Here is a 26,964-nt window from a genome sequence, read left to right as displayed (position 1 = left end):
CTCGATAGTTTGTCTCTGTGTCCTATTTCTTTTTTTTTTTTGAGACGGAGTCTGGCTCTGTCGCCCAGGCTGGAGTGCAGTGGCGCAGTCTCGGCTCACTGCAAGCACCGCCTCCCGGGTTCACGCCATTCTCCTGGCTCAGTCTCTCCTAGTAGCTGGGACTACAGGCGCCCACCACCACGTCCGGTTAATTTTTTGTATTTTTAGTAGAGACGAGGTTTCACCGTGGTCTCGATCTCCTGACCTCGTGATCCGCCCGCCTCAGCCTCCCAAAGTGCTGGGATTACAAGCGTGCGCCACCGCGCCCGGCCTCTGTGTCTCATTTCTTTTCTCAGTCTCGAGAGATGCGGCGAGAGAGTATGGCGGCGCTCTTTCAACTGATACACATGGGGGCCGCCATCTTGAAAGTCTCCCTACACCATCTTTCCCCGCCCACGATAACTTTATTGGTCCGTGTTGAGTCCATCGCGAGCGGCGCCAACGACGAGGCGCATGCGCCTTCCCGACTCTATCCAACGCAGGTCCAATCCTCCCCGGCAAGACGCACCAAGCCCAGCATGGCCTCCTACGTTTTTGTCACTTGTAAGTAGGAAGCAGCTCCACGTTACAGCGGGCGCGGCCATCTTGGAGAAGGTGTACATATCCGTACAGAAAAGAGGGACGTCCCTTAGGGAAGCAGGTGAAATGACCTCCAGGAATGCTTCTGGGGAACAGTATAGGGTTTGGAGATCACTGTGGGCACAGGGTAATCAGAGCCAGCTGAATGAAAAGATCTCCCCCACCCAGGGTTAGTGGTGGGTATTGGGTGACAGCTCCAGGGTGAAAGGGGAAGGCAAAGGGACAGTAGGGGGTGGAGCTAATAGTGGGGGCGGGGTCTTGCTGTTGATCAAGTTGGATCCCAGAAAAGTTTGGTAGGAATTTTTGTGCAAGCTGCATCTCAAATCAGTAATAATTCTACTAAGTTATTAGAATTGGAATTGCTGATCCAAAGAAAATGAAAAACTTTAATTGAGTAAATAATTCCAGATTGTTGTCCAAAAAATGTTCTATTAGTGTATATACTATACTAGCAGCTATCCATTGTTCCAAAGAACTCCACTGAAAACTACTAGCTAATATTTTATTAAGTGTATACACTTTTTTTGAATAGGTACCTATGTCAAGCATAATATTTGCATTATCTTACATAATACTATAAAAGCTGTAGATGGATGCCGGGCGCGGTGGCTCACGCTTGTAATCCCAGCACTTTCGGAGGCCGAGGCAGGCGGATCACGAGGTCAGGAGATCGAGACCACAGTGAAACCCCTTCTCTACTAAAAAATACAAAAAAATTCGCCGGGCGTGGTGGCGTGCGCCTGTAGTCCCAGCTACTCGGAGAGGCTGAGGTAGGAGAATGGCGTGAACCCGGGAGGCGGAGCTTGCAGTGAGCCGAGATTGTGCCATTGCACTCCAGCCTGGGCGACGGAGCGAGACTCCGTCTCAAAAAAAAAAAAAAAAAAAAAAAAAGAGGGAGGCCTCCTTGCAGTTGAGATAAGACAAAGGCATCTGTCTCCTGCTTGTCCCTGGGAATGGAATTTCTCGGTGTAAAACCCGATCGTACGTTCTATTTACTGAGATAGGAGAAAACTGCCTTATGGCTGAGAGATGCTGGCGAAAATACTGCTCTTTACTACACTGAGATGCTTGTGTAAAATCAAACATAAATCTGGCCTACGTGCACATCAAGGCACAGCACCTTTCCTTAAACTTATTTATGACACAAAGACCTTTGTTCACATATTTTCCTGCTGACTTTCTCCCCACCATTACCCTATAGTCCTGCCACATTCCCCTCACAGAGATGGTAAAGATAGTGATCAATAAATACTGAGGAAATTCAGAGACCAGTGCTGGCGCAGGTCCTTCATATGCTGAGTGCTGGTCCCCTGGACCCACTGTTCTTTCTGTATACTTTGTCTCTGTGTCTTATTTCTTTTCTCAGTCTCTCATCCCACCTGACGAGAAATACCCACATGTGTGGAGGGGCTGGCCCCCTTCATAAGGTTGTTGAGATTTATCTATGTTGGTGCATACATCTATGATTTGTTCTTTTATTGTTGTTGAGTAGTATTCCAGGGTATGATTACAATGCAATTTGCTTATACATTCATCTACTGATGGATACTTGGACTGTTTCCTGTTCACAGTATTATGCATAAAGGTGCTAAGAACATTCTTGTGAGTCTTTGTGAGGACATATAGTTTCATTACTGTTGAATAAATATCTAGGAGTGAAATTCCTGAGTCATAAGATTCTTGCTTTTATTTTGCAATTCTCCTAAGGAGTCATATAGTTCTGTAAAGCTTTTTACTCTTCACAGATTCGATATTTTAAGTAACATGGTATGTTTCTGAAATGGAGTTTGCATTTTGGGGCATGTTCTATAGATTTAACATGAAGGACACGTGAAAACTCTGTTAGAAATATAAACACTCCACTGCATGCAGGAATTTCCTTCTCATTCTTCCAATGGAATTGTCTTAATTTAGGTTCGATCGGAATTAGAATTTACGTTACTATGACTATGTAAATAATATTTATAGGTCAGTCAGGTAGTATCCTATGATTACTTTTCTTTTCTTGCACAACTTTTTTCTTTTTTTTCCTCAAGAAGAGGTTGCCAAGGCTGTGTGGTGCAGTGGCTATTGATAGGTGCAATCATAGCTCACTGAAGCCTGGAACTCCTGGGCTCAAGCGATCTTCCTGCCTCGGTCTCCCCAGTAGCTGGGACTACACGTGCGCACCATCGCGCCCGGGCTTGCACAACTTTTCATTCTCCCAGAGTCGTCTGATTTATTCCTTCCAGGATTTTAGGCACTTGGTTCTTCGAAAGCCCCGACCTTAAGATTGACTCCACCTCCAGCAGAGGGAAGGCCCTTCTCTCTTAAGGAAAATTCCCGCCTCCCGCATTGGATTCCCTTTTCCGGTTGGCTCGCGGCTGCTCTGTTTACCTGCGCTGGGCGGTGACCGTGTCCCTCAAATGTAAATGAGGTTCCAGCTGGTCGCTGTTTTTTCACTTTCCGTTGACGGGGTGAACAATAGCCTCGTACCTCAATTGCTTCTCCACACCTTTTTGTCCTCAAAAATCTTCCTCTTGCCCTCCACATGTTGCTAGAAGCGTTTTCGCGGTATATGACTCAGGGTGCGATTGCTCTTTTTCCTCCCCGGAGAAAGCGTTTTCACTTGTACTGACGCCTAACTTTTAAGATGGCCGCGCCCATTGTGTCATTCCCGTCATTCTATGTGCAAAGCGGATGACTTTTCTCCCCAGCCCGCAAGGGGCACGCAGCCCATCCCATGTTTGTCTTGGGTAAGCTTGAGCCTCTGAAAATAAATGAAACTTGGGCGCAGGATTTAAGTGCCAAAATACGGGTTTCTTCACCGTCCCGAGCCATCCCTGGATACTTGGGCAGAAAAGGTCCACTTTACCTTCCGTACGTGCAGGATTCAAAGATGGCCGCCTCCAGTATCCGTGAGGAGAGGACGCGAACTTACCACCTCCCAGTCGTCAGTGCTCCGTACACCTTCAAATTCAGACCTTCGTCGGCCGCCGTAGGCCGGCTTGGAGGGTAGGGGAGGGCCCAGAAGTGGAAGAATTCAGGAAAGTGCAGGCTCTGGGAAGTCTCAGTGGGTTCCCCGCAAAATCAGGTCTGTGTGTGGCTTTGTCAGGATAAGGGGAGGAGGGTGTCTGTGGGCGTCCGTTTAGTGCGGAGCCGTGGAGTTTGTGGGGGAAGCTGGAGCAAGTGGGAGTCGGGGTATTGGGGTTGGTGCGTCTCCGGAGTCAACCCTGAGGGATCCTAGTGGTCGGTGGTCAGTCTGTCCAGAGCAACGCTTGGAAGTCCGTGATCAGGGTTTGGTGCCTTTGCGGGTCACTCTGTAGGGCTCGGTGATTGAGGACTGGAGTGAGGAGTGGTTTTTGTCAAGGAAAACGGTGTCTGCCTCGGATTCCGGATTTTTTTGTTTTTGAGACAGGGTCTCGCTCTGTCACACAGGCTTGAGTGCAGTAGCGCGATCGTGGCTCACTGCAGCCTCCATCTCCCGGGGCTCAGGTGATCTTCCCACCTCAGCTTTCCCGAGTAGCTGGGACTACAGGTGAGCGCCACCACGCTATCTATCTATCTATCTATCTATCATCTATCTATCTATCTATCTATCTATCTATCTATCTATCTATCTATCTATCTATCTATTGCAGCGACGGGGGTCTCACTATGTTGCCCAGGCTGGTCTCCAACTCCTGGCCTCAAACGATCCTCTCACCTTGGCCTCCCAAAGTGCTGGGATTACGGGCGTGAGCCTTAGCTCCAGGCTGTAATCAGGATTTAATATGCAACTCAGTGAGGAGGAGCCCGGGTTCATGTGAACCTGGGTGTGTGGTCCAGGTTTTTGGATTAATCTAAGGGGGTGTAACCAGTGTTAGGGAGGTCTAGATGTTACAGTCGTGGAGACGCTTGTGAAGGCTGAAGCCTTGGCAGCTGGGGCATCCTGATTGGTGTGTTGAGGTCCAACGGTACATTCTCTCTCAGTCCCTTTTAAGTTTCTCTGCAAGGACTGGTTTACAAATCTCATTTGACTTCTCACATCTCTCCTTCCTCTCAATCCTGGTAAATAGGGGAGCTTTGGGAAAGATCAATCAAATCTAAAATGGTAAGGTGGCCTGGCGCGGTGGCTCACGCCTATATTCCCAGCATTTGGGAGGCCAAAGTGGGCGGATTGCTTGAGCCTAGAAGTTGGAGACCAGCCTGAACAACATAGCCTGTCTCTCCAAAAAATACAAATATTAACCGGGTGTGGTGACACATGCCTGTAGTCCCAGCTACTCGGGAGGCTGAGGTGGGACGATCACCTGACCCTGAGAGTTCTAGGCTGCAGTGAACTATGATTGCACCACTGCACTCCAGCCTGGGCAACAGAGTGAGATCCTGTCTCAAAAAAAAAAAAAAAAAAAAAAGAAAAGAAAAGAAAGAAAAGGAGAAAAGAAAAAGGAAAAAACAAAACAAAGAAAATGATAAGGTTTCTATTAAAGATTTTCATCCTTCTTCCTCAAGTTTACTGTGTGAATGTATGTATACACACACATAAATATTTTCTTCAGGTTCTGACACAAGTAAAACAACATCTCTCTTATCCCAAAATGTGTTCCCCAGTAATGACTTTTGATAAGATTTTTGTATATTTCAATTTCAGTTTTCTGTGCTTGATTTTCACAACACAGATAAGCTGCTGAAACATTGGTATAATTTGCCTTATTTAATTTTACATTGTAAACGTTCTTATAGTAAACATATCATCCATGTTTTTGTTTAAAAAAATTTTTTTAAGATTTCTGTAATAGTATACCATCAAGAGGCAAAACTGCACCATTGTGACTTGAATCACTAAGTGTATGGATATATTTAGATAGAATTTTAAGACTTAAAAAGTTCACTTATCACTTTTAAGAATGGGTTACAATTCTATGTTTACCCAAACATGTTTCTCCCTGACCCTCATCAGCACCTTGGTTTTTAATTTTTTTGCAATTGTAAATGGTGTGTTTTTAATTTTGACCTTTCTGTTCTCTTCTAATTTACTGTTACATAGAAGAGCAATTAGTTTAGAAAATATTTACATTGTTTTTGGTCACCTTACTGAACAAGCTTCCCTGTTCTCCAGGTTACAAAAATTTTCAAGCATATAACATGATTTAAAGAACTTTACAATTGAATACCTGTATGCCTACCACCTGGATTTTATCATAATTTTATTGTGTTTCTTTTATTACGTATCTATCTGTGTATCATCCTTCTACTCATCATTAATCCATCTTTTTTTCTTTTTGTAGAGATGGCATCTCACTATGTTGCCCAGGCTGATCTTGAACTCCTAACCTCAAGTGATCCTCTCTCCTTGGCCTCCTAAAGTGCTGGTATTCCAGGTGTGAGCCACCTCACCCAGCCACATTTCTCCATCTTGTAAAATACTGCTTTGTTTTTTGGTGCATTTCAAAGTAAGTTGCAGACATTCATACATTTGCCCCTAAATATTTCAGTAGGTTTATCATAATTAAGTTCTACTTACAGCTTTTCCTAATTACAGGTCTATTAGTCACATACTGTATAATTCAGTGGCTTTTACTATGTGCGGCCATCACCAAAGTCAATTTTAGAACATTTTCATCACTTAAAAAGAAACACCATACCCTTTTGTTACCACTCCCTATGCCCTACCACTAAGTAATCTCTAATCTACTTTCTATCTCTATAGATTTGCTTATTTTGACCTTTCTGTTTTCTTCTAATTTACTCTTATTTCATGTAAATGCTACAATATAATATGTGGTCTTTTGTGACTGGTTTCTTTCACATAGTATTTTTTTTTTTTTTTTTTTTTGAGACAGAGTCTTACTCTGTCACCCAGGCTGGAATGCAGTGGCGTGATCTCAGCTCGCTGCAACCACCACCTCCCAAGTTCAAGTGATTCTCCTGCCTCAGCCTCCCAAGTAGCTGGGATTACTGGCGCCTGCCACTACACACGGCTAATTTTTGTGTTTTTAGTAGAGATGGGGTTTTGACACGTTGGCCAGGCTGATCTCAAACTCCTGACCTCAGCTGATCCGCCCACCTCAGCCTCCCAAAGTGCTGGGATTACAGGCGTGAGCCATTGCGCCTAGCCTACATAGTATAGTGTTTTCAAGGTTTGTCTGTGTCGTAGCATGTATCTGTACTTCATTCTTTTTTATGCCAGAATAGTATTTCATGGTATGGATATGGCATCTTGTATTTATCCTTTCATCAGTTGATGGACTTTTGGGTCATTTCCCCTTTTTGGCTATTATAAATAATGTGCTATAAACATTTGTGTGTAAGCTTTCATTGTTTTTATTTCTCTTATATATAAGCCTAGAAATGGAGTTGCTGGGTCATATGGTATGTTTAGCCATTTGAGGAACTACCAGACTTTTCCAAAATGGCTGCACCATTTAACATTTCCACCAGCCATATTTGAGGGTTTCCATTGCCACCATATACCTACCAACACTTGTTATTTTTGGTTTTTTATTACAGGCATTCTAGTGGGTGTTAGGTGGTTTTCATGGTTTTGATTTGCATTTCTCTGGAGACTTATGTTGAGCCACTTTTCATGTACTTATGATATACATAACTGAGGTATGTGTATTTTTACTAAATATAGAATTGTTAGTATTTTTAATAGCTAGATAGCTCCATTTGTGGATATGTGTACTTCTAATCAGCCAGTTAATCCTGTTAATAGACCTAAATCCTTTACATCAACTTTGCATGCATGTGTCGCTATTTCCTTTACAAAAATTTCCAAGGTGGAGTTTTGGGTTCTAGTAATATCTCAATCGAAAGTATTCAATGCAAAGTGTTATTTCCAAAATTGTTTAGTCACTTAATACTGATAAAAAATATGTCTATTTTGGAATGCTTGCAACTTTTAGATAAAAATCATCAATCTGACTAAAAACATTGTTTATATATGTTCAATTGAATCTATAAAACTGTCACTCTTGCTTAGTCATATAATTTATTTCCTCTTCTCTAATATTGATTATTTATACTTGATTCTTTATCAAACTAATTGGGTAGCCTTTCCAGAATAGTTAAAATAGTGATAATCATCCTGTTCATCTTTGATATTGCTCTTGACTTTAGAGAATGTACTTTTATAGTTTCATAGAACTTTTTTTCTTCATTCCTAGAACTTTTGTAGGATGTATTTAATTTTTTTAAATGAGGTAAAATTCACAAGACATAAAATTAATCATTTTAAAGTCAACAATGCAATCGCTCTTAGTACATTCACAGTGTTGTACAACCACCACTTGCAGTCACTTCACATTCTCCCCTCCAGTAGATCCTGGCAACCCACCCATGTGCTTTCTGTCTGTTTTTGTAGAGTGCCCGATTCTGTCGCTGTTTGGGGCACCAGTTGTAACTGACCATAATCCCTGGTGGACTGAACAAAGGGGGGCAAACGAGGGAATAAAAGACAAAAACAAAAGAGTGTATTTGGAAGAAAGCGTCAGGGGGCACCTTGCCTCTAGTGGATAAGAGCTCTGAGCTTTACACAGCCCTCCATATTTATTAGGCAAAAGAGATAGAGAGAAGGCGGGGGTGATTGTCGTTGGCCTTTTTGGTTCACAGCAGGCTTGTGAGATTGCATTCCTTGAACAATAGCCTCTAGATGTCCCCATAGATAGCCTCAAGGAGCCCAGTGCCAGGGAATGGTGGCCCTCAGCAAACCTTCAGGTACAGAAGCGAGTTTGCCCACATTCTGTACTCATGATAAACAGTTTGCTGTTTGATCATGTAGCCTCCAGTGGAATGCTGAGTTGGTCATGATCCCTTTGGCCTTTTGGGCTCCCAACATCTTTTTTTTTTTTTTTAGGACAGAGTTTCACTCTTGTTGCCCTGGCTAGAGTGCAATGGCTTGATCTCAGCTCACCGCAGCCTCTGCCTCCTGGGTTCAAGCAATTCTCCTGCCTCTGCTAGGATTACAGGCATGTGCCACCATGCGTGGCTAATATTGTATTTTTAGTAGAGACCGGGTTTCTCCATGTTGGTCAGGCTAGTCTCGAACTCCTGATCTCAGGTGATCCGCCCGCCTCGGCCTCCCAAAGTCCTGGGATTACAGGCATGAGCCACCGCACCTGGCCAGTGTGCTGTCTGTATGCATTTACCTAATCTGGGTATTTTATATAAATGAAATCATATAACGTGACATTTAGTGTCTGACATTTTCTTTTTTTTCTTTTTTTTGAGACAGGGTCTCACTCTGTTGCCCAGGCTAGAGTGCAGTGGCACACCCTTGGCTCACTGCAAACTCTGCCTCCTGAACTCAAGCAATTCTCATACCTCAGCCACCCTAATAGCTGGGATTATAGGCACGCACCACCATGCCTGGCTAATTTTTGAACTTTTTATAGAGATGGGGTTTCCTCATGTTGCCCTGGCTGGTCAAGAGTTTATCTTGAGCTCAAAGCAGTTCTCCTGCCTTGGCCTCCCAAAGTGCTAGGATTACAGGTGTGAGCCACCACGATAGGTGTCTGACATTTTCACTTAGCATAATGTTTTTGTGGTTGTGGATTGTGTGCTGGGCTACTCCTTTAATAATTAGCCAGGGCATCTATAAACCTGCCTTACCGTTCACTTCCTGCTTGCACTGAACCTGTAGACATCAGCCAGAAGGAACGTTTAGAGTCTTCTTAGGTCTTTTCTTAGCCAACATCCTCCCCTGTGCATGCATGTGGCTTTATAAATTCCTCAGTCTATACAAGTGCTTTTGAATGGTATAATTTCCTCAAGACACTTTCCTCCTACCTTTTTCTCACAACCTTTCCTGTGTGACTCAAGTGTAATCTTTTGCCCCAGGCAGCTGAAGGTTGTTGTTCTGCTTCACAAAGTTTTTGAGAAATGCCCATTACTTTTCCTCCCTGAGTGAATTCCAAAACAGGAAGGGGCCTGTTGCGTAGGTCCTTCAGGTAGTTAGAATAGACAACAAACAATTTTTTTATTTTTATTTTTGAGACAGGGTCTCACTCTGTCACCTAGGCTGGAGTACAGTGACGAGATCACGGCTCACCACAGACTCAAACTCCTGGGCTCAAGTGATCCTCCCACCTCAGCCTCCCAAAGTGCTGGGATTACAGGCATGAGCCACTCTATCCAGCTAAACAAAATTATTTGTGAATAAAGTCTATTCTGTTTCCTCCAGGGCCTGAATCCAGGTTCCCACGTTGGGAATGTTGGCCGCAATCTTTAAGACCGTCAGTGAGCTGGGGAGGGGGTGGAGCAAAGACAAGTATTTTTAAGTCACCATTTTGTTATTGTTGTTCTTGTTTGTTTTGTTTCTTTGAGATGGAGGCTTGCTCTGTCACCCAGACTGGAGCTCAGTGGTGTGATCTCAGCTCACTGCAACCTCCACCTGCCAGGTTCAAATGATTCTCCTGCCTCAGCCTCTTGAGTAGCTGGGACTACAGACATGTGCCACCACACCTGGCTACTTTTTGTATTTTTAGTAGAGATGGGGTTTCACCATGTTGGCCAGGCTGGTCTTGAACTTCTGGCCTCAAGTGATCCTCTGGCCTCAGCCTCCCAAAGTGCTGGGATTATAGGCAAGCATGAGCCACCATGCCCAGCCAGTCACCTTTTTTTTGACTCAACATTTGCTCTATTGTTGTAAACCTTTGACTATTTTCAGAGTTCTGACCAAGTTTTTGTTTTGTTTTTGATTGTTTTTACTTGATTTTTTGATAGTTTTTTTACTTGAGTTTTTGATTTTTCGATAGAGGGACGGACCCTTGGACCTACCTACTCTGCCATTTTTACTCAATGAGATTTTCTTTTTTTTTTTTTTATTAATTTTTTTTTGCATACAAAAACAATAAACATTTTCTAAAAATACATACAAACAAAAAGATGCGTATCAAACATATTAGGAAGGTTGCACATGGGAAGTCGGGGAATAGAAATGGGGGTGGGAGTTAAAATAAATGAGAGAGGGACTTTATATGGATCAGTGATAATAACTCAATCCTCTATTTGACAAAGAAGAGGGAGAAGGAAGAGGAAGAAAAAGAAAGTGGGATAAAGGATCAGAAAGGGAGGAAAATAGAAAAAATTAGAGTATGACTCCAGGGTAGACCTGTTTTGTTGTCATTGAGTTGGTTGGTTGGTTTGTCTGTTGTATTCTTCATGTTTCGCCAAGTTGGCCAGACTGGTCTCGAACTCCTAGCCTGAAGTGATCAACCCGCCTCGCCCCCCAGAGTGCCGGGACCACAGGCGTGAGCCACCACGTCCAGCCCCCACATTGCTTCTGGCCTCCGTGGTAGACCTCCCAGACGGAGCGGCCAGGCAGAGGAGCTCCTCACTTCTACCCAGACACGGGGCGGCCGGGCAGAGGGGCTCCTCACTTCCCAGACGGGGCGGCCAGGCAGAGACACTCCTCACTTCTTCCCAGACGATAGGTGGCCGGGCAGAGGCGCTCCTCACTTCCCAGACGATGGGTGGTCGGGCAGAGGCGCTCCTCACTTTCCAGACGATGGGTGGCCGGGCAGAGGCGCTCCTCACCTCCCAGACGATGGGTGGCCGGGCAGAGGCGCTCCTCACCTCCCAGACGATGGGTGGCCGGGCAGAGGCGCTCCTCACCTCCCAGACGGGGCGGCCGGGCAGAGGCGCTCCTCACTTCTTCCCGGACGGGGCGGCCGGGCAGAGGCGCTCTTCACTTCTTCCCGACGGGGCGGCCGGGTAGAGGCGCTCCTCACTTCTTCCCGGACGGGGCGGCCGGGCAGAGGCGCTCCTCCCCTCTTCCCGGACGGGGCGGCCGGGCAGAGGCACTCCTCACTTCTTCCCGGACGGGGCGGCCGGGCAGAGGCGCTCCTCACTTCTTCCCGGACGGGGCGGCCGGGCAGAGGCGCTCCTCACTTCTTCCCGGACGGGGCGGCCGGGCAGAGGCGCTCCTCACTTCTTCCCGGACGGGGCGGCCGGGCAGAGGCACTCCTCACTTCCCAGACGGTGGGTGGCCGGGCAGAGGCGCTCCTCACTTCCCAGACGATGGGTGGCCGGGCAGAGGCCCTCCTCACTTCTTCCCGGATGGGGCGGCCGGGCAGAGGCGCTCCTCACTTCTTCCCGGATGGGGCGCCCGGGCAGAGGCGCTCCTCATTTCTTCCCGGACGGGGCAGCCGGGCAGAGGCGCTCCTCACTTCCCAGACGGGGCGGCCGGGCAGAGGCGCTCCTCACTTCTTCCCGGACGGGGCGGCCGGGCAGAGGCGCTCCTCACTTCCTCCCGGACGGGGCGGCCGGGCAGAGGCGCTCCTCACTTCCTCCCGGACGGGGTGGCCGGGCAGAGGCGCTCCTCACTTCCTCCCGGACGGGGCGGCCGGGCAGAGGTGCTCCTCACCTCCTAGACGGGGCGGCCGGGCAGAGGCACTCCTCACTTCCCAGACGATGGGTGGCCGGGCAGAGGCGCTCCTCACTTCCCAGACGATGGGTGGCCGGGCAGAGGCCCTCCTCACTTCTTCCCGGATGGGGCGGCCGGGCAGAGGCGCTCCTCACTTCTTCCCGGACGGGGCGCCCGGGCAGAGGCGCTCCTCATTTCTTCCCGGACGGGGCGGCCGGGCAGAGGCGCTCCTCACTTCCTCCCGGACGGGGCGGCCGGGCAGAGGCGCTCCTCACTTCCTCCCGGACGGGGCGGCCGGGCAGAGGTGCTCCTCACCTCCCAGACGGGGCGGCCGGGCAGAGGCGCTCCTCACTTCCCAGACGATGGGTGGCCGGGCAGAGGCGCTCCTCACTTCCCAGACGATGGGTGGCCGGGCAGAGGCGCTCCTCACTTCCCAGACGGGGTGGCCGGGCAGAGGCGCTCCTCACTTCCCAGACGGTGGGCGGCCGGGCAGAGGCGCTCCTCACTTCCCAGACGGTGGGCGGCCGGGCAGAGGCGCTCCTCACTTCCCAGACGGTGGGCGGCCGGGCAGAGGCGCTCCTCACTTCCCAGACGGTGGGTGGCCGGGCAGAGGCGCTCCTCACTTCCCAGACGGTGGGTGGCCGGGCAGAGGCGCTCCTCACTTCCCAGACGGGGCGGCCGGGCAGAGGCGCTCCTCACTTCCCAGACGGTGGGTGGCCGGGCAGAGGCGCTCCTCACTTCCCAGACGGTGGGTGGCCGGGCAGAGGCGCTCCTCACTTCCCAGACGATGGGCGGCCGGGCAGAGGCGCTCCTCACTTCCCAGACGGTGGGTGGCCGGGCAGAGGCGCTCCTCACTTCCCAGACGGTGGGTGGCCGGGCAGAGGCGCTCCTCACTTCCCAGACGGTGGGTGGCCGGGCAGAGGCGCTCCTCACTTCCCAGACGATGGGTGGCCGGGCAGAGGCCCTCCTCACTTCTTCCCGGATGGGGCGGCCGGGCAGAGGCGCTCCTCACTTCTTCCCGGATGGGGCGCCCGGGCAGAGGCGCTCCTCATTTCTTCCCGGACGGGGCGGCCGGGCAGAGGCGCTCCTCACTTCCCAGACGGGGCGGCCGGGCAGAGGCGCTCCTCACTTCTTCCCGGACGGGGCGGCCGGGCAGAGGCGCTCCTCACTTCCTCCCGGACGGGGCGGCCGGGCAGAGGCGCTCCTCACTTCCTCCCGGACGGGGCGGCCGGGCAGAGGCGCTCCTCACTTCCTCCCGGACGGGGCGGCCGGGCAGAGGTGCTCCTCACCTCCCAGACGGGGCGGCCGGGCAGAGGCACTCCTCACTTCCCAGACGATGGGTGGCCGGGCAGAGGCGCTCCTCACTTCCCAGACGATGGGTGGCCGGGCAGAGGCGCTCCTCACTTCCCAGACGGGGTGGCTGGGCAGAGGCGCTCCTCACTTCCCAGACGGGGCGGCCGGGCAGAGGCGCTCCTCACCTCCCAGACGGTGGGTGGCCGGGCAGAGGCGCTCCTCACTTCCCAGACGATGGGTGGCCGGGCAGAGGCGCTCCTCACTTCCCAGACGGGGTGGCCGGGCAGAGGCGCTCCTCACTTCCCAGACGGGGCGGCCGGGCAGAGGCGCTCCTCACCTCCCAGACGGTGGGTGGCCGGGCAGAGGCGCTCCTCACTTCCCAGACGGGGCGGCCGGGCAGAGGCGCTCCTCACTTCTTCCCGGACGGGGCGGCCGGGCAGAGGCGCTCCTCACTTCTTCCCGGACGGGGCGGCCGGGCAGAGGCGCTCCTCACTTCTTCCCGGACGGGGCGGCCGGGCAGAGGCGCTCCTCACTTCCCAGACGGGGCGGCCGGGCAGAGGCGCTCCTCACTTCCCAGACGATGGGTGGCCGGGCAGAGGCGCTCCTCACTTCTTCCCGGACGGGGCGGCCGGGCAGAGGCGCTCCTCACTTCTTCCCGGACGGGGCGGCCGGGCAGAGGCGCTCCTCACCTCTTCCCGGATGGGGCGGCCGGGCAGAGGCGCTCCTCACCTCCCAGATGATGGGAGGCCGGGCAGAGGCGCTCCTCACTTCCCAGACGATGGGTGGCCGGGCAGAGGCGCTCCTCACTTCCCAGACGATGGGTGGCCGGGCAGAGGCGCTCCTCACTTCCCAGACGGGGTGGCCGGGCAGAGGCGCTCCTCACTTCCCAGACGGGGTGGCCGGGCAGAGGCGCTCCTCACCTCCCAGACGATGGGTGGCCGGGCAGAGGCGCTCCTCACCTCCCAGACGGTGGGTGGGCGGGCAGAGGCGCTCCTCACCTCCCAGACGGTGGGTGGCCGGGCAGAGGCGCTCCTCACCTCCCAGACGGTGGGTGGCCGGGCAGAGGCGCTCCTCACCTCCCAGACGGTGGGTGGCCGGGCAGAGGCGCTCCTCACCTCCCAGACGGTGGGTGGCCGGGCAGAGGCGCTCCTCACTTCCCAGACGGTGGGTGGCCGGGCCGAGGCGCTCCTCACTTCCCAGACGGTGGGTGGCCGGGCCGAGGCGCTCCTCACTTCCCAGACGGTGGGTGGCCGGGCAGAGGCGCTCCTCACTTCCCAGACGGTGGGTGGCCGGGCAGAGGCGCTCCTCACTTCCCAGACGGTGGGTGGCCGGGCAGAGGTGCTCCTCACATCCCAGGCCGGGCAGAGGCGCTCCTCACATCCCAGACAGGGCGGCCAGGCAGAGGCGCTCCTCACTTCCCAGACGGTGGGTGGCCGGGCAGAGGCGCTCCTCACTTCCCAGACGGTGGGTGGCCGGGTAGAGGCGCTCCTCACTTCCCAGACGGTGGGCGGCCGGGCAGTGGCGCTCCTCACTTCCCAGACGGGGCGGCCGGGCAGAGGCGCTCCTCACCTCCCAGACGGGGCGGCCAGGCAGAGGCGCCCCTCACCTCCCAGACGGGGCGGCCGGGCAGAGGCGTTCCCCACCTTCCAGATGGGGCGGTGGCCGGGCAGGGGTTGCAATCCCAGCACCCTGGCAGGCCAAGGCAGGCGGCCGGGGGGTAGAGGCTGCCGCGAGGCCAGATCACGCCACCGCACTCCAGCCCGGGCAACACCGAGCACTGGGTGAGCGAGACTCCGTCTGTAGTCCCAGCACCTCGGGAGGCTGAGGCGGGCAGAGCACTCGGCGTCAGGAGCCGGCAACCAGCGTGGCCAAGATGGCGAACGCGTGCCTGCATCCAAAGGAGAAAAGGCAGGCAGCGGTGGCGTGCGCCGGCAGTCCCAGGCAGTCCGTGGCGCGGCCAGCAGCAAGCAAACCGAGTAGATTGCAGCCTGGGCCAGAGAGGGAAAGAAAGAAAGAAAGAAAGAAAGAAAGAAAGAAAGGAAGGAAGGAAGGAAGGAAGGAAGGAAGGAAGGAAGGAAGGAAGGAAGGAAGGAAGGAAGGAAGGAAGGAAGGAAGGAAGGAAGGAAGGAAGGAAGGAAGGAAGGAAGGAACCTCCACAGGAAGGAAGGAAGGAAGGAAGGAAGGAAGGAAGGAAGGAAGGAAGGAAGGAAGGAACCTCCACAGGAAGGAAGGAAGGAAGGAAGGAAGGAAGGAAGGAAGGAAGGAAGGAACCTCCACAGTGCTTTTGTTTTTTTGTTGTTGTTGGTACTTTTAAAAAAGAAATAAACTGATGCAAGTGCACCTTCAGTGATATCCTCTAATCCACCCCCTTTCCTCTTCTCCGTCCCTAGGGATAACTATTCTCTTGAACTAATTTCATATAATGCATGTTTTATTAAATGTGTACATATCCAAAAATAATATATAGTCTTGTTTTATGCTTTTTAATTTTTTAAATATACTTTTCTTTGTTGTTTCTTTCATATGATGATGATTTGTGAACACGTCCTGTTTGGTAATGATGCTTTAGAATTTATGGAAATTTTCTTTACAGCTTCCTATACATACATGAGTTTTCAGGAAATATACACCTCCAGGGAAAGGACTTAGCCACTGGAGCAAACAGGCGTGATTACATTCTCCACAAAGCTCATAAGGGTCAAAAATGAAGTAGAAGCTCTTCAGCTATTCCTGGGAAAGAGGCTGTGGAAGCTCATGGGAAAGGAGGTCTTGCCATTTGAAATACACACCCTGGATGGCACTGAAATGTTTCATCCACTGCCTCCTGCCCAGGAATGTTAGATCATTTGGGTTCTGCCCCTTTCCACTGGTGGCATTCTAAGAAGAAAAGTGTGAAACATCTCTTGCCACAATTATGTGCTTCTGAGATTGCAGAGTGATGGGGAGCATTTGCAGCTGTGGGTTAGAGGATGAGTCAGTGCAGGCCTTGTGGGTTTGGAGCATGCAGGAGGGCCACCGAGAGCTTGTCACAATGATTCCATCCAGGTAGAAGGAAAGCTCAGGGTGACTCCATCCAGTTGATGCTCTCACCATGTGAGCCTCTTACTTAAGTTTTAGAATTGGGCCTAAAGAAAGCCTCTGGGGCTGCCAGTCTCTGACCTGCTGCTTTCAGGCCAGGGGTATAGCGTGCAGCTTTTCCATTTGTCTTTGTGCCTGTGTCACTGTTGGCAGTGCTGATTTCAGAAGGTCAGATTATATGTCTATGACAGTGGCCATCTTCTATGATGAATGAAACTCCCTCAAGGTAGTAGCAAAGAGAGCTAAGATGTATGATGATGGTATGTGGTCCAAAGTAATTCAGCAGAGGCTAAGGTCATGTTCTTGGAGACAGGCTGTGTGGGTTCAGATTCTACTTCTGCTTTTGGACAATATAGTCAAATCTGTAAGCCTTAGGTCAACGTTGGAATGGGAAATAATGATTGATACTTTATAAGGATGTAACACAGAAGGTAGTAATGAGAATTCAAATAAGACAGTGCCTCTGCTTGGCTTAGTACATTTGTCTTCAAACTGAGGCATGCCTACATGTGAGGTGTATGATGACTTTTGACCAGGCATGTGGACACACGTGGTTTTAAAGAAATAAATATCCAATTCCTCACCTTCTCTGTCCTTTCTCTAAAACCTGATCTAAGAAGTCTCTTGGTGTTGCAGCATCATGTTGGTGCTGGTTCTGCTTTCCCATCTCCCCTCTCACAGTCACCCCACTTCCATTTCACAGAAGAAAGACAGTTTGTAAATGTATTGGCCATACATGTAGAATCTTATGTTTTGTTGCTCCAGGATTTGTTGTTGCCCCAGGGTGGGTTAAAACTTCTGGGGCCCCAAATAAAGGGACAGTTAGAGATGGCCTTGCATTAAGGTGAGAACACAGCAGCAGTGACAGCACCTGGGCCTGCAGGGAATGTACACTCAAATCAATTTACTCTTCAGCCCGCAGGTCCTGACTCCAGGAGCAAGACACTTCAAGTGAGATGAGGAGGAGGTTCCAGGACCTGGGTACCATCCTTTGCAGGGATGTAATTCACCAGAGACCAAGATTTCTAGCCAGAAATTGAGGGCAGCTCAAGGAGAGACTACAGACACAGCATCCTACTTACTGGCTATTTCCCAGTAACAGAAGAAAATGATCAAGTCTCAGGTGACTTTTTGTTTGTTTTAGTCTTTCCTTCATCACATGATTGATTTCTGGAAGACTTTAAAAGTCAGTTGATTTAAGTCAAAAAGTGTAAGTTGGTAAACTGGGATTTGTGCATCAGTAAATTTAGATTCTAATTTCAATATCTAGGCAAAGTAGGATCAGGACTATATTGTTTACATGTGGTATCATAGAAAGATATTTGGTCTTTGTCTGGCATAGAGCTCCTAAAACCCTTGGAATTTCCTGAATGATAAGGGTCTTTTTTTTTTTTTTTTTTTTTTTTGAGACAGGGTCTCACTTTGTCACCCAGGCTGGAGTGCAGTGGTGCAATCTTGGCTCACTGCAGCCTCCGCCTCCTGGGCTCAAGCAATCATCCCATCTCAGCCTCCTAACTAGCTCGGAGTGTGTGCCACCAGGCCCAGCTTTTTGTATTTTTTTGTAGAGATGGGGTTTCACCATGTTGCACAGGCTGGTCTCTAACTCCCGAGCTGAAGCAATCTGTCTCCCTTGGCCTCCCAAAGTTCTGGGACTACAGTTGTGAGCCACTATGCCTGGTCCTCTTTTTTTCTAGTGAAACTACTCTCAGTGGACCCCTAGGTAGCTTCAGTATGGAGGCTGGTTGCCAGAAATAACAAGCCTTGATTAGAACCTTGGAACTTTCAGTCCTACCCCTAATCTCCAGGGAGCAGATAGAGGCTGGAGATTGAGTTCAGTCACCAGTAGCCAATGATTTATTCAGCCATGCCTGTGTAACATAAAAACCCCTAAACAGCAGAGTTCGGAGAGCTGGGTTGGTAAACACATTGAGGTGCTGGGAGGTTGGTGCATGCAGAGAAAGCATGGAAATTTATGCCCATACACCACCATACCATGCCCTGTGCAGCTTTTCCATTGGGTTATTCCTGGGTTGTAAATAAACCAGTAATAGTAAAGTGCTTTCCTGAGCTCTGTGAGTTGTTCTAGTAGATTATTGAACCTCAAAGTGGGTTGCAGAAATCCCCACATTTGTAGCCAAGAGACAAAAGTCTTTGTAACCTGGGGACCTCACACTTGTGACTGGTGTCTGAAGTAAGGTTGATCTTGTGGGACTGAAACCTTAACCTATGGGTCTTCCAGGAGTTGGTGTCAGAATTGAATCTAATTGTTGGACACCTATTGGGTGTTAGAGAATTGGAGAATTGGTTGATGTGAGCAAAAACCCACACATTTGGTATCAGAAGTGTGAGTAAAAACAGCACAGTGGAATTCACACAAAATGACTAATGTTGGAACCTAACGTGTGACCGGAGCATCCTGTGGGTTATAGTAGCTGTCACCTTCTGTCTAATGTCTCTGACTGTCATCACATCCAGAGAGTCCTTGGTCACAGGATATGCACTGACTCTCAGGAGAAAGCAGACCAGTTCCCGAGAGGTGTCACTATTAAATGCACTTAGGTTCCAGGACAGTTTTTGGATGGTTCTTCCTAGAGGTGGTGTAACAGATGTTTTTCTTTTTTCTTTTTTTTTTTTTTTTTGAGATAGAGTCTCACTCTGTCATCCAGATTGGAGTGCAGTAGTGGTGCAATCTTGGCCTACCACAACCTCTGCCTCCCAGGCTGAAGTGGTTCTCCTGCCTCAGCCTCCTGAGTAGCTGAGATTACAGGCATGCACTACTACTGCCCGGCCAATTTTTGTATTTTTAGTAGAGACAGGGTTTCACCATGTTGGCCAGGCTGGTCTTGAACTCCTGACCTCAAATGATCCTCCCACCTCGGCCTTCCAAAGTACTGAGATTACAGGCATGAGCCACCGCCCCTGGCCCTGGATATAAATGCCATAAGCACAGCCTTCTCATACATGCCAAAGCACAGGTCCTCAGAGACCTTTTTGGGAAGAGGCCAAAGGAACTCAGAGGACACAGTTCAGGGGGCCAAGGCAAGGTTACCCAAGGACCCAGCCTTATGGCTGTTAGGGTCAATCCAGGAATAAAACCTGAAAGGCTGAGGAAAATGGAAAGATTGCACGACTTTCTTTTTTTATTTTTTCTAAAATTTTTTTTCGTTTTTCTTCTTTCTTTTCTTTTGAGTTTCACGTTGTCACCCAGGCTGGAGTGCAGCGGTATGAACATGGCTCACTGCAGCCTCGATCTCCTGGGCTCAAGCGATCCTCCCGCTTCAGCCCCTCAAGTAGCTAGGCATGTGCCACCACATCCAGCTGATGGTTGTATTTTTTGTAGAGATGGGGTTTTGCCATGTTGCCCAGGCTGGGATTGCATGACTTTCTAAGGTTCTCTGTATGAACAGGTGGCTGACTTACTGTTTGAGACAGGATTGGCAGTAGGGAGTTGAAAGTACTGTTGTCTGGTAAGGGAATGGGTTGTTGGGATCCAGAGGGTTTGCTTTACAACATCCCCCTATCTAAGATAGTACACACTCTTTTTCCATGTTCAAAGCCAGTTCTTACTCCCTCATCCTTTAATACCTTAAAAAAATTTAAGTATATAAATGTACATGGATATATATATGCAATATGCTGTATAGGTTTATAGTCTGGGAGCAATAGGCTATACCGTAGAGCCTGGGCATGTAGTAGGCTGTACCATCTAGGTTTAAGTAAGCACACTCTGTGATGGTTGAACAACAGAATTGCCTAATGACACATTTCTCAGAATGTATCCTTGTTATTAAATGACACATGAATAAATAAATATACATGTATACATGTTTGCATATATTTGTATGTATGTATATATGTATATATATTTAGAGACGTATCTGTCTTAGCCCTTAGATCTTTGGATAGTACCTTTCCATTATTGTATTTTCTCTTTCGCAAGCTAAATTGGTACATGCTAGACCTTACCTATCCTCTGTATTTATTAATCTTGTCTTTTATGTATTGCATCATTCTGTCCTTTTGTTGCATTTTTGGTAGTTTTTTCAGATCTACTTACCAGTTCATTGACTATCTCTTCAGTTACGCTGCTTACACGCCTGATAGCGTAAATATAAATACTTCAAAACCCACGTGTGTGTGTATGGTTTTTGAATAATATTTTGTATTTTCTTTGTTATTATTTATTTATTTTATTTTTATTTATTTATTTTTAGATGGAGTCTTGCTCTGTCACTCAGGCTGGAGTACAGTGGCATGATCTCGGCTCACTGCAACCTTTGCCTCCTGGGTTCAAGCGATTCTCCTGCCTCAGTCTCCCGAGTAGCTGGGATTACAGGCATGCACCACCATGCCTGGCTAATTTTTGTATTTTTAGTAAAGATGGGGTTTCACCATGTTGGGCAAGCTGGTCTCGAACTCCTGACCTCAGGCAATCCACCCACCTAGGCCTCCCAAAGTGCTGGGATTACAGGCGTGAGCCACCACGCCTGGCCTATTTATTTATTTTGTAAGCCAGTCACATTTAGCAGTAGGGGGTAATAATACTTATTTGTCTCTTGTTCTTTGGACATGTTTTGGAAAGAGTCTTTTATTCCTCCTAACATATAAAATATACTTATTTATTATGTAATATCTTGTAGTGTTTGGGTTTTCTTCCTGGTTGATTCTGGTAGTGCACATGAAGATTCATTGAAGATTCCTGATAAATACAGAAGTATGCTTTATTCATCCTGATATTGCTAAAATATACTTAGTGCCTGGCAAATAGGTGCTCAAAAAATAAAAAGAAGATTAGCAAGAGGATTAAATGATTCGTTCTTATAAAAACTTCTGATTTGTTAAGCGATAGATAATTACACAATTACAGAATATTTTGCTAGAGATAGATTTTGAATATAGATAGATTTTGGAGATGGATTTTGCCTCTATGACAATGTATTTTTTTAAAAATCACAGCACCTAGATATATAGATGCAGACTATTTGGTGAAAATGAGCAGAACAATGTTCTTCACATTTCTTCCATATAAATGAGAGAAATACTTCATATTAAGCAGGACTCTGTTATTACAGGAATCACTGACCCTGGAGGATGTGGCTGTGGAGTTCACCTGGGAGGAGTGGCAGCTCCTCGGCCCTGCTCAGAAGGACCTGTACCGAGACGTGATGTTGGAGAACTATAGCAACCTCGTGTCAGTGGGTGAGGACAGCTGCCTTGTGTCACTCAGAGGGTACCCAGCCAAAGGCCTTTGCTTTCTCAGCTTTCAAAAGCTCTGGAGGGCCTGTGGTGCTGTGAAGTGGTAGATTCTGTACCCTCCCTGGCCTCAGATAAAAGAGTGTAATGTGCCCCCTTCAGACGGAAAATCCCTTTGCTTTGCAGACACATAAATTACATAGTTCCTAAAACAGAACATGGTCCCATGTTGATAGACCACAACTCAATTCAATGAGCCTAAGTTGTGTATCATTTCCTATGAACAGGGTATCAAGCCAGCAAGCCAGATGCACTCTTCAAGTTGGAACAAGGAGAACTGTGGACAGTAGAAAATGACAGCCACATCTGTCCAGGTGAGTTCAGGGTGAGAGCCAGCAAGGAGGGTGGCTGAGCAAGTCACATGATAGTTGTTCAGCGGTGTCTGAGCTGTCAGGGCATCTGAGTCTGTGTGGACAGAGCCTCCATGTATCCCTCTTCGCACACAAAAGCTCTTTCTCCTTCAGGTATTTAGAGGAACATCTACCTCTTTATCGCATCTTGGATTTCATCACTGTTTATTTTTTATTTATTTTGTTTTATTTTATTTTATTTTATTTTATTTTATTTTATTTTTTTGAGATGGAGTCTCACTCTGTCACTCAGGCTAGAGCCCAGTGGTGCAATCTTGGCTCACTGCATCCTCTGCCTCCCAGTTCAAGCAATTCTCCTGCCTCAGTCTCCCCAGTAGCTGGGATCACAGGCACCCGCCACTACGCCCAGCTAATTTTTTTGTATTTTCAGTGGAGACGGGGTTTCACCAAGTTGACCAGGATGGTCTCAAACTCCTGATGTCTGGTGATCCACCCGCTTTGGCCTCCCAAAGTGCTGGGATTACAGGTGTGAGCCACCACACCCGGCCTCATCACTCTTTATTTAATCTAGGTTTGATTTGTTTTTCTCAAGTTTTCTTCCTTTTTAGGATTCTCAAATCGCATTATTTCTTGTTCCCCCATCAGAGCATCACTACCTGTTCCTTCTACTTCTCTTGCTATATGAAATTCCTCCTTCCATGTCTGTCTCCTAAGAGCGGTCTTGGATATCAGCACTCTCTCCTGACCACTGTACCTTTCTGCCCCTTTAGATAATGTTGATTTTTTTTTTTTCCAAAGGTCTTCCCACCCTATCTTGGACTCTGTGCCCCCTTAGTAACCTGGTCTATTGCTTTGCATATATTTGCTTCCTTAGCTTCTCTTTTTTCTCCCACTCTGAGGTCCTCCAGAGGTTCTGTTTCCCATTTATTTTGCTCTGTTCTCATATCCTTTAAAAGTTTCCTTCATTCTAATGACTTAAGTTCTTGTTCTCTATGGAGATTCTCAGATTGACATCTCCCTTAATATTTCCTAACTTACATGTTTGTACCATATTTTTTACCCACTTGCATGTCAACTCCTTGAGTCAATCCTGGCCACCATAGGGTTACCTTGAAACTTCCCTGCCTCCTCAGCTCCCGTATTTAAAGTCTTTGCTCTTTCAATTGATTTTTGAAGTAGTCTCATTCTCTTTCCAACCCAAACCAGATTACTACACCTCATGCCTGCTTTGCTTCAATTTCCTTTTGGAATCATTAATTCTGCCTATTATTTAGTTTCTCTTAAATTATATTGCTGGACTTATTCCCTTAAAGCTTTTCTGTTCTTACCATAGTCTGATGGCACTGAGTCCCAGTGAATCATAGCAGTCATATAAGATGGAAATTTCTCATCTGTCAGGTGATATTCTAGTTGAATCACCATGATATGGTATCATCTTGCCTACACAGAGTTTGCTTTCCTTTTCCTTTTCATAAATTTAAAGCCAACTATATTTAAAGCACTACATTTGAAGTAGTCTCTGCAGTGTGTCCCTTACTTTCCTTGTTTCGTTGCCTTAAATATTTTTTGATAGCCTATTACATATGGGCCCTGACAGCTGTGAACATCAATAACAACAACAAAATTCTTCTTGGAGATTACATGCTAAGAGGAAGAGGCACGAAATTAATCAAAATGGATAAATGTCTTGTGGTGAAAAATGCTGGGAAGATCAATAACGAAGTATAATGAGGGATGCTGGGAGTGGGAATGGCTGTTTGGTCAGATGCCTTTGAGCAGCTATATGACAGATGTGAGTACGTCCCTCTGGTGAATTACCTTCCAAGTAGACAAAATAGCAGGTCCAAAGGCCCAAGGCAGGTGTGTGTTTGAGGAACTTCAAGGAAGCCTGTGTGAATACAGAGGAGTGAACAAGAGGGGCAGTAGTCAGAGATAATACGGAAGTAAGGACAGTGTGGTGGGATGTGGAGTTTGGGGTAGACAGGTCATGTATGACCTTTCAAGGACATTTAAATGACTTGATTTTTTTTTTTTTTTTTGACACAGAGTCTCTCTCTGTCTCCAGGCTGGAGTGCAGTGGTGCGATCTTGGCTCACTGCAACCTCCACCTCCCTGGTTCAAGCAATTCTCCTGCCTCAGCCTCCCGAGTCGCTGGGACTACAGGTGCATGCCACCATGCCCAGCTAATTTTTGTATTTTTAGTAGAGACGGGGTTTCACCATGTTGGCCAGGATGGTCTTGATCTCCTGACCTCATGATCCACGTGCCTCGGCCTCCCAAAGTGCTGGGATTACAGGTGTGAGCCACTGCATCCGGCCATGACTTGATTTTTTAAAAAATTATGAGATGAGGAAACATGAGGGAGTTTTGAGTAGAAGAGTGACATGATGTCATTTATATTTAAAAGGATCACTTTGACTACTTTGTAGAAAGTATACAGGAGAAGGCAGAGGTTGAAACCTGAAGTCCACTTGAGAGGCTATTGCTATAGTACCAGACAGAGTGATTTTCTTCCACCTAGGTAGAAGGGGTGAGTGTTAGTGAGTTTCAGAATCCAGGAGTCCCCCATTATCCACAGTTTCTCTTTCGACAGTTTCAGCTACCTGTGGTCCACTATGGTCTGAAAATGTTAAATGGGAAATTCTAGAAATAAACAATTCTTAATTGCATTGCTCACCATTCCAAGGAGCATGAAATCTTGCACGATCTTGCTCCATCCTGGGACAGGAATCATTTTTTGTCCAGCATATGCATGCTGTTTACCCTACCCACCTGTGTGGCTTAGTAGCCATCTCGGTTATCAGATCAACTGTCAAGGTATCACAGTGCTTGTGTTCAAGTAACCTTTGTTTTACTTAATAATGAATGCCTCCAAAGCTCAAGAGTGTGATGCTGGCCTATTGTTATAATTCTTCTATTTTATTATTTGTTATTGTTAATCTCTTGCTGTGCCTAGTTTATAAACTTTATTATAGGTATGTATGCACTGTGTAGGAAAAAACATAATGGATATAGGGTTTAGTATGATTCAGAGTTTCAGGCATCCATGGTGTGGGGGGTGTCTTGGAACATATCGCCCATAGATGAGGGATTACTGTATATTTATAAAGGAGGACATATGGAATTTACTATTGAAGTAGACAAAGGGTGTGAGACAAACATACAAATGAAAGATGATAGTAAGGTTTCTCGCATGAGTCCGAGCAGGAATTAACTTGCCATTTCCTGAGAAATTTACCTTGTTTATACACTGACTGCTTTTATTTTTTGTTTTCTTTGTTTAAATTATAATGGTTTATTCTTGTCCAAGTGACAATAGGCATATCTACTTGGAGTTTTTTAAACCATGGAAATAGTGTGGTCAGTAGAGCCAGCCTGTACAAAGCTGTTTGTGAAATAGTTCTATTCCATGCTCATGGAAAGATTTATTGTTCTCTTCTTTCCTAGAAATCAAGAAAGTTGACAATCATCTACAGATACACTCACAAAACCAAAGATGTCTGAAGAGAGTGGAACAATGCCATAAACATAATGCATTTGGAAACATCATTCATCAGAGGAAAAGTGATTTTTCTTTAAGGCAAAATCATGATACATTTGACTTACATGGGAAAATACTGAAATCAAATTTAAGTTTAGTCAACCAGAACAAAAGGTATGAAATCAAGAATTCTGTGGGGGTTAATGGAGATGGGAAATCCTTCCTTCATGCCAAGCATGAACAATTTCATAATGAAATGAACTTCCCCGAAGGTGGAAATTCTATGAATACAAATTCACAATTCATTAAGCATCAGCAAACTCAAAAGATAGATAAACCCCATGTATGCACTGAGTGTGGGAAGGCTTTCCTCAAGAAGTCTCGCCTCATCTATCATCAGAGAGTTCACACTGGGGAGAAACCTCATGGATGCAGTATATATGGGAAAGCCTTCTCCAGAAAGTCCGGGCTCACTGAACACCAGAGAAACCACACAGGAGAGAAACCCTATGAATGCACTGAATGTGACAAAGCATTCCGCTGGAAATCACAGCTCAATGCACACCAGAAAATTCATACGGGAGAGAAGTCATATATATGCAGTGATTGTGGAAAAGGCTTCATCAAGAAGTCTCGGCTCATTAATCATCAGAGAGTTCATACAGGAGAGAAACCACATGGATGCAGCCTGTGTGGGAAGGCCTTCTCCAAAAAGTCCAGGCTCACTGAACACCAGAGAACTCATACAGGAGAGAAACCCTATGAATGCACTGAATGTGACAAAGCATTCCGCTGGAAATCACAGCTCAATGCACATCAGAAAGCTCACACAGGAGAGAAGTCATATATATGCCGTGATTGTGGAAAAGGCTTCATTCAGAAGGGAAATCTCATTGTACATCAGCGAATTCATACTGGAGAAAAACCCTATATATGCAATGAATGTGGAAAAGGCTTCATCCAAAAGGGCAATCTCCTTATTCATCGACGTACTCACACTGGAGAGAAACCCTATGTATGCAATGAGTGTGGGAAAGGCTTCAGCCAGAAGACATGTTTAATATCCCATCAGAGATTTCACACAGGAAAGACACCCTTTGTATGTACTGAGTGTGGAAAATCCTGCTCACACAAGTCGGGTCTTATTAACCACCAGAGAATTCACACAGGAGAGAAACCCTACACATGCAGTGACTGTGGGAAAGCTTTCAGAGATAAATCATGTCTCAACAGACATCGGAGAACTCATACAGGGGAGAGACCCTATGGATGCTCTGATTGTGGGAAAGCTTTCTCCCACTTGTCATGCCTTGTTTATCATAAGGGAATGCTGCATGCAAGAGAGAAACGTGTAGGTTCAGTCAAATTGGAAAATCCTTTCTCAGAGAGTCATAGCTTTTCACATACACGTGATCTCATACAGGATGAAGACTCTGTTAACATGGTGACTGTGAAGATGCCTTCTGTGGCAGCTCAGACCTCATTAACTAACAGTGCATTCCAAGCAGATAGCAAAGTAGCCATTGTGAGCCAGCCTGTTGCCAGAAGTTCAGTCTCAGCAGATAGTAGAATTTGCACAGAATAAAAACCATATGAATGCA

At 47.6% G+C, this 26,964-nt stretch overlaps 1 protein-coding gene across 9 annotated transcripts; it reads left to right on the top strand.

Annotated features, from left to right (window-relative positions):
• Window positions 1–397: 397 nt before the first annotated feature.
• On the top strand, window positions 398–26,964 carry ZNF613 (zinc finger protein 613). 9 transcript variants are annotated; one of them, XM_063615608.1, is made up of 8 exons: window positions 3,499–3,691; window positions 4,036–4,135; window positions 5,868–6,032; window positions 7,090–7,191; window positions 17,234–17,441; window positions 21,391–21,517; window positions 21,799–21,885; window positions 25,330–26,964. In XM_063615608.1, exons 5-8 carry the CDS (start codon window positions 17,427–17,429, stop codon window positions 26,946–26,948), a joined length of 1,848 nt encoding a protein of 615 aa, XP_063471678.1. In that variant the 5' UTR covers window positions 3,499–3,691; window positions 4,036–4,135; window positions 5,868–6,032; window positions 7,090–7,191; window positions 17,234–17,426; the 3' UTR covers window positions 26,949–26,964. The 9 variants fall into 9 exon arrangements, with proteins under 9 accessions (XP_063471680.1, XP_063471679.1, XP_055094872.1 ...); XM_055238897.2 differs by lacking the exons at window positions 3,499–3,691; window positions 4,036–4,135 and adding an exon at window positions 531–582; XM_063615607.1 differs by lacking the exon at window positions 7,090–7,191.

Source organism: Symphalangus syndactylus, chromosome 13 (assembly GCF_028878055.3).
Source record: "Symphalangus syndactylus isolate Jambi chromosome 13, NHGRI_mSymSyn1-v2.1_pri, whole genome shotgun sequence".
NCBI lineage: Eukaryota > Metazoa > Chordata > Mammalia > Primates > Hylobatidae > Symphalangus > Symphalangus syndactylus.
The sequence above is the reverse complement of the archived record's forward strand: the minus strand, read 5'-3'. Positions and strand labels throughout refer to the sequence as shown.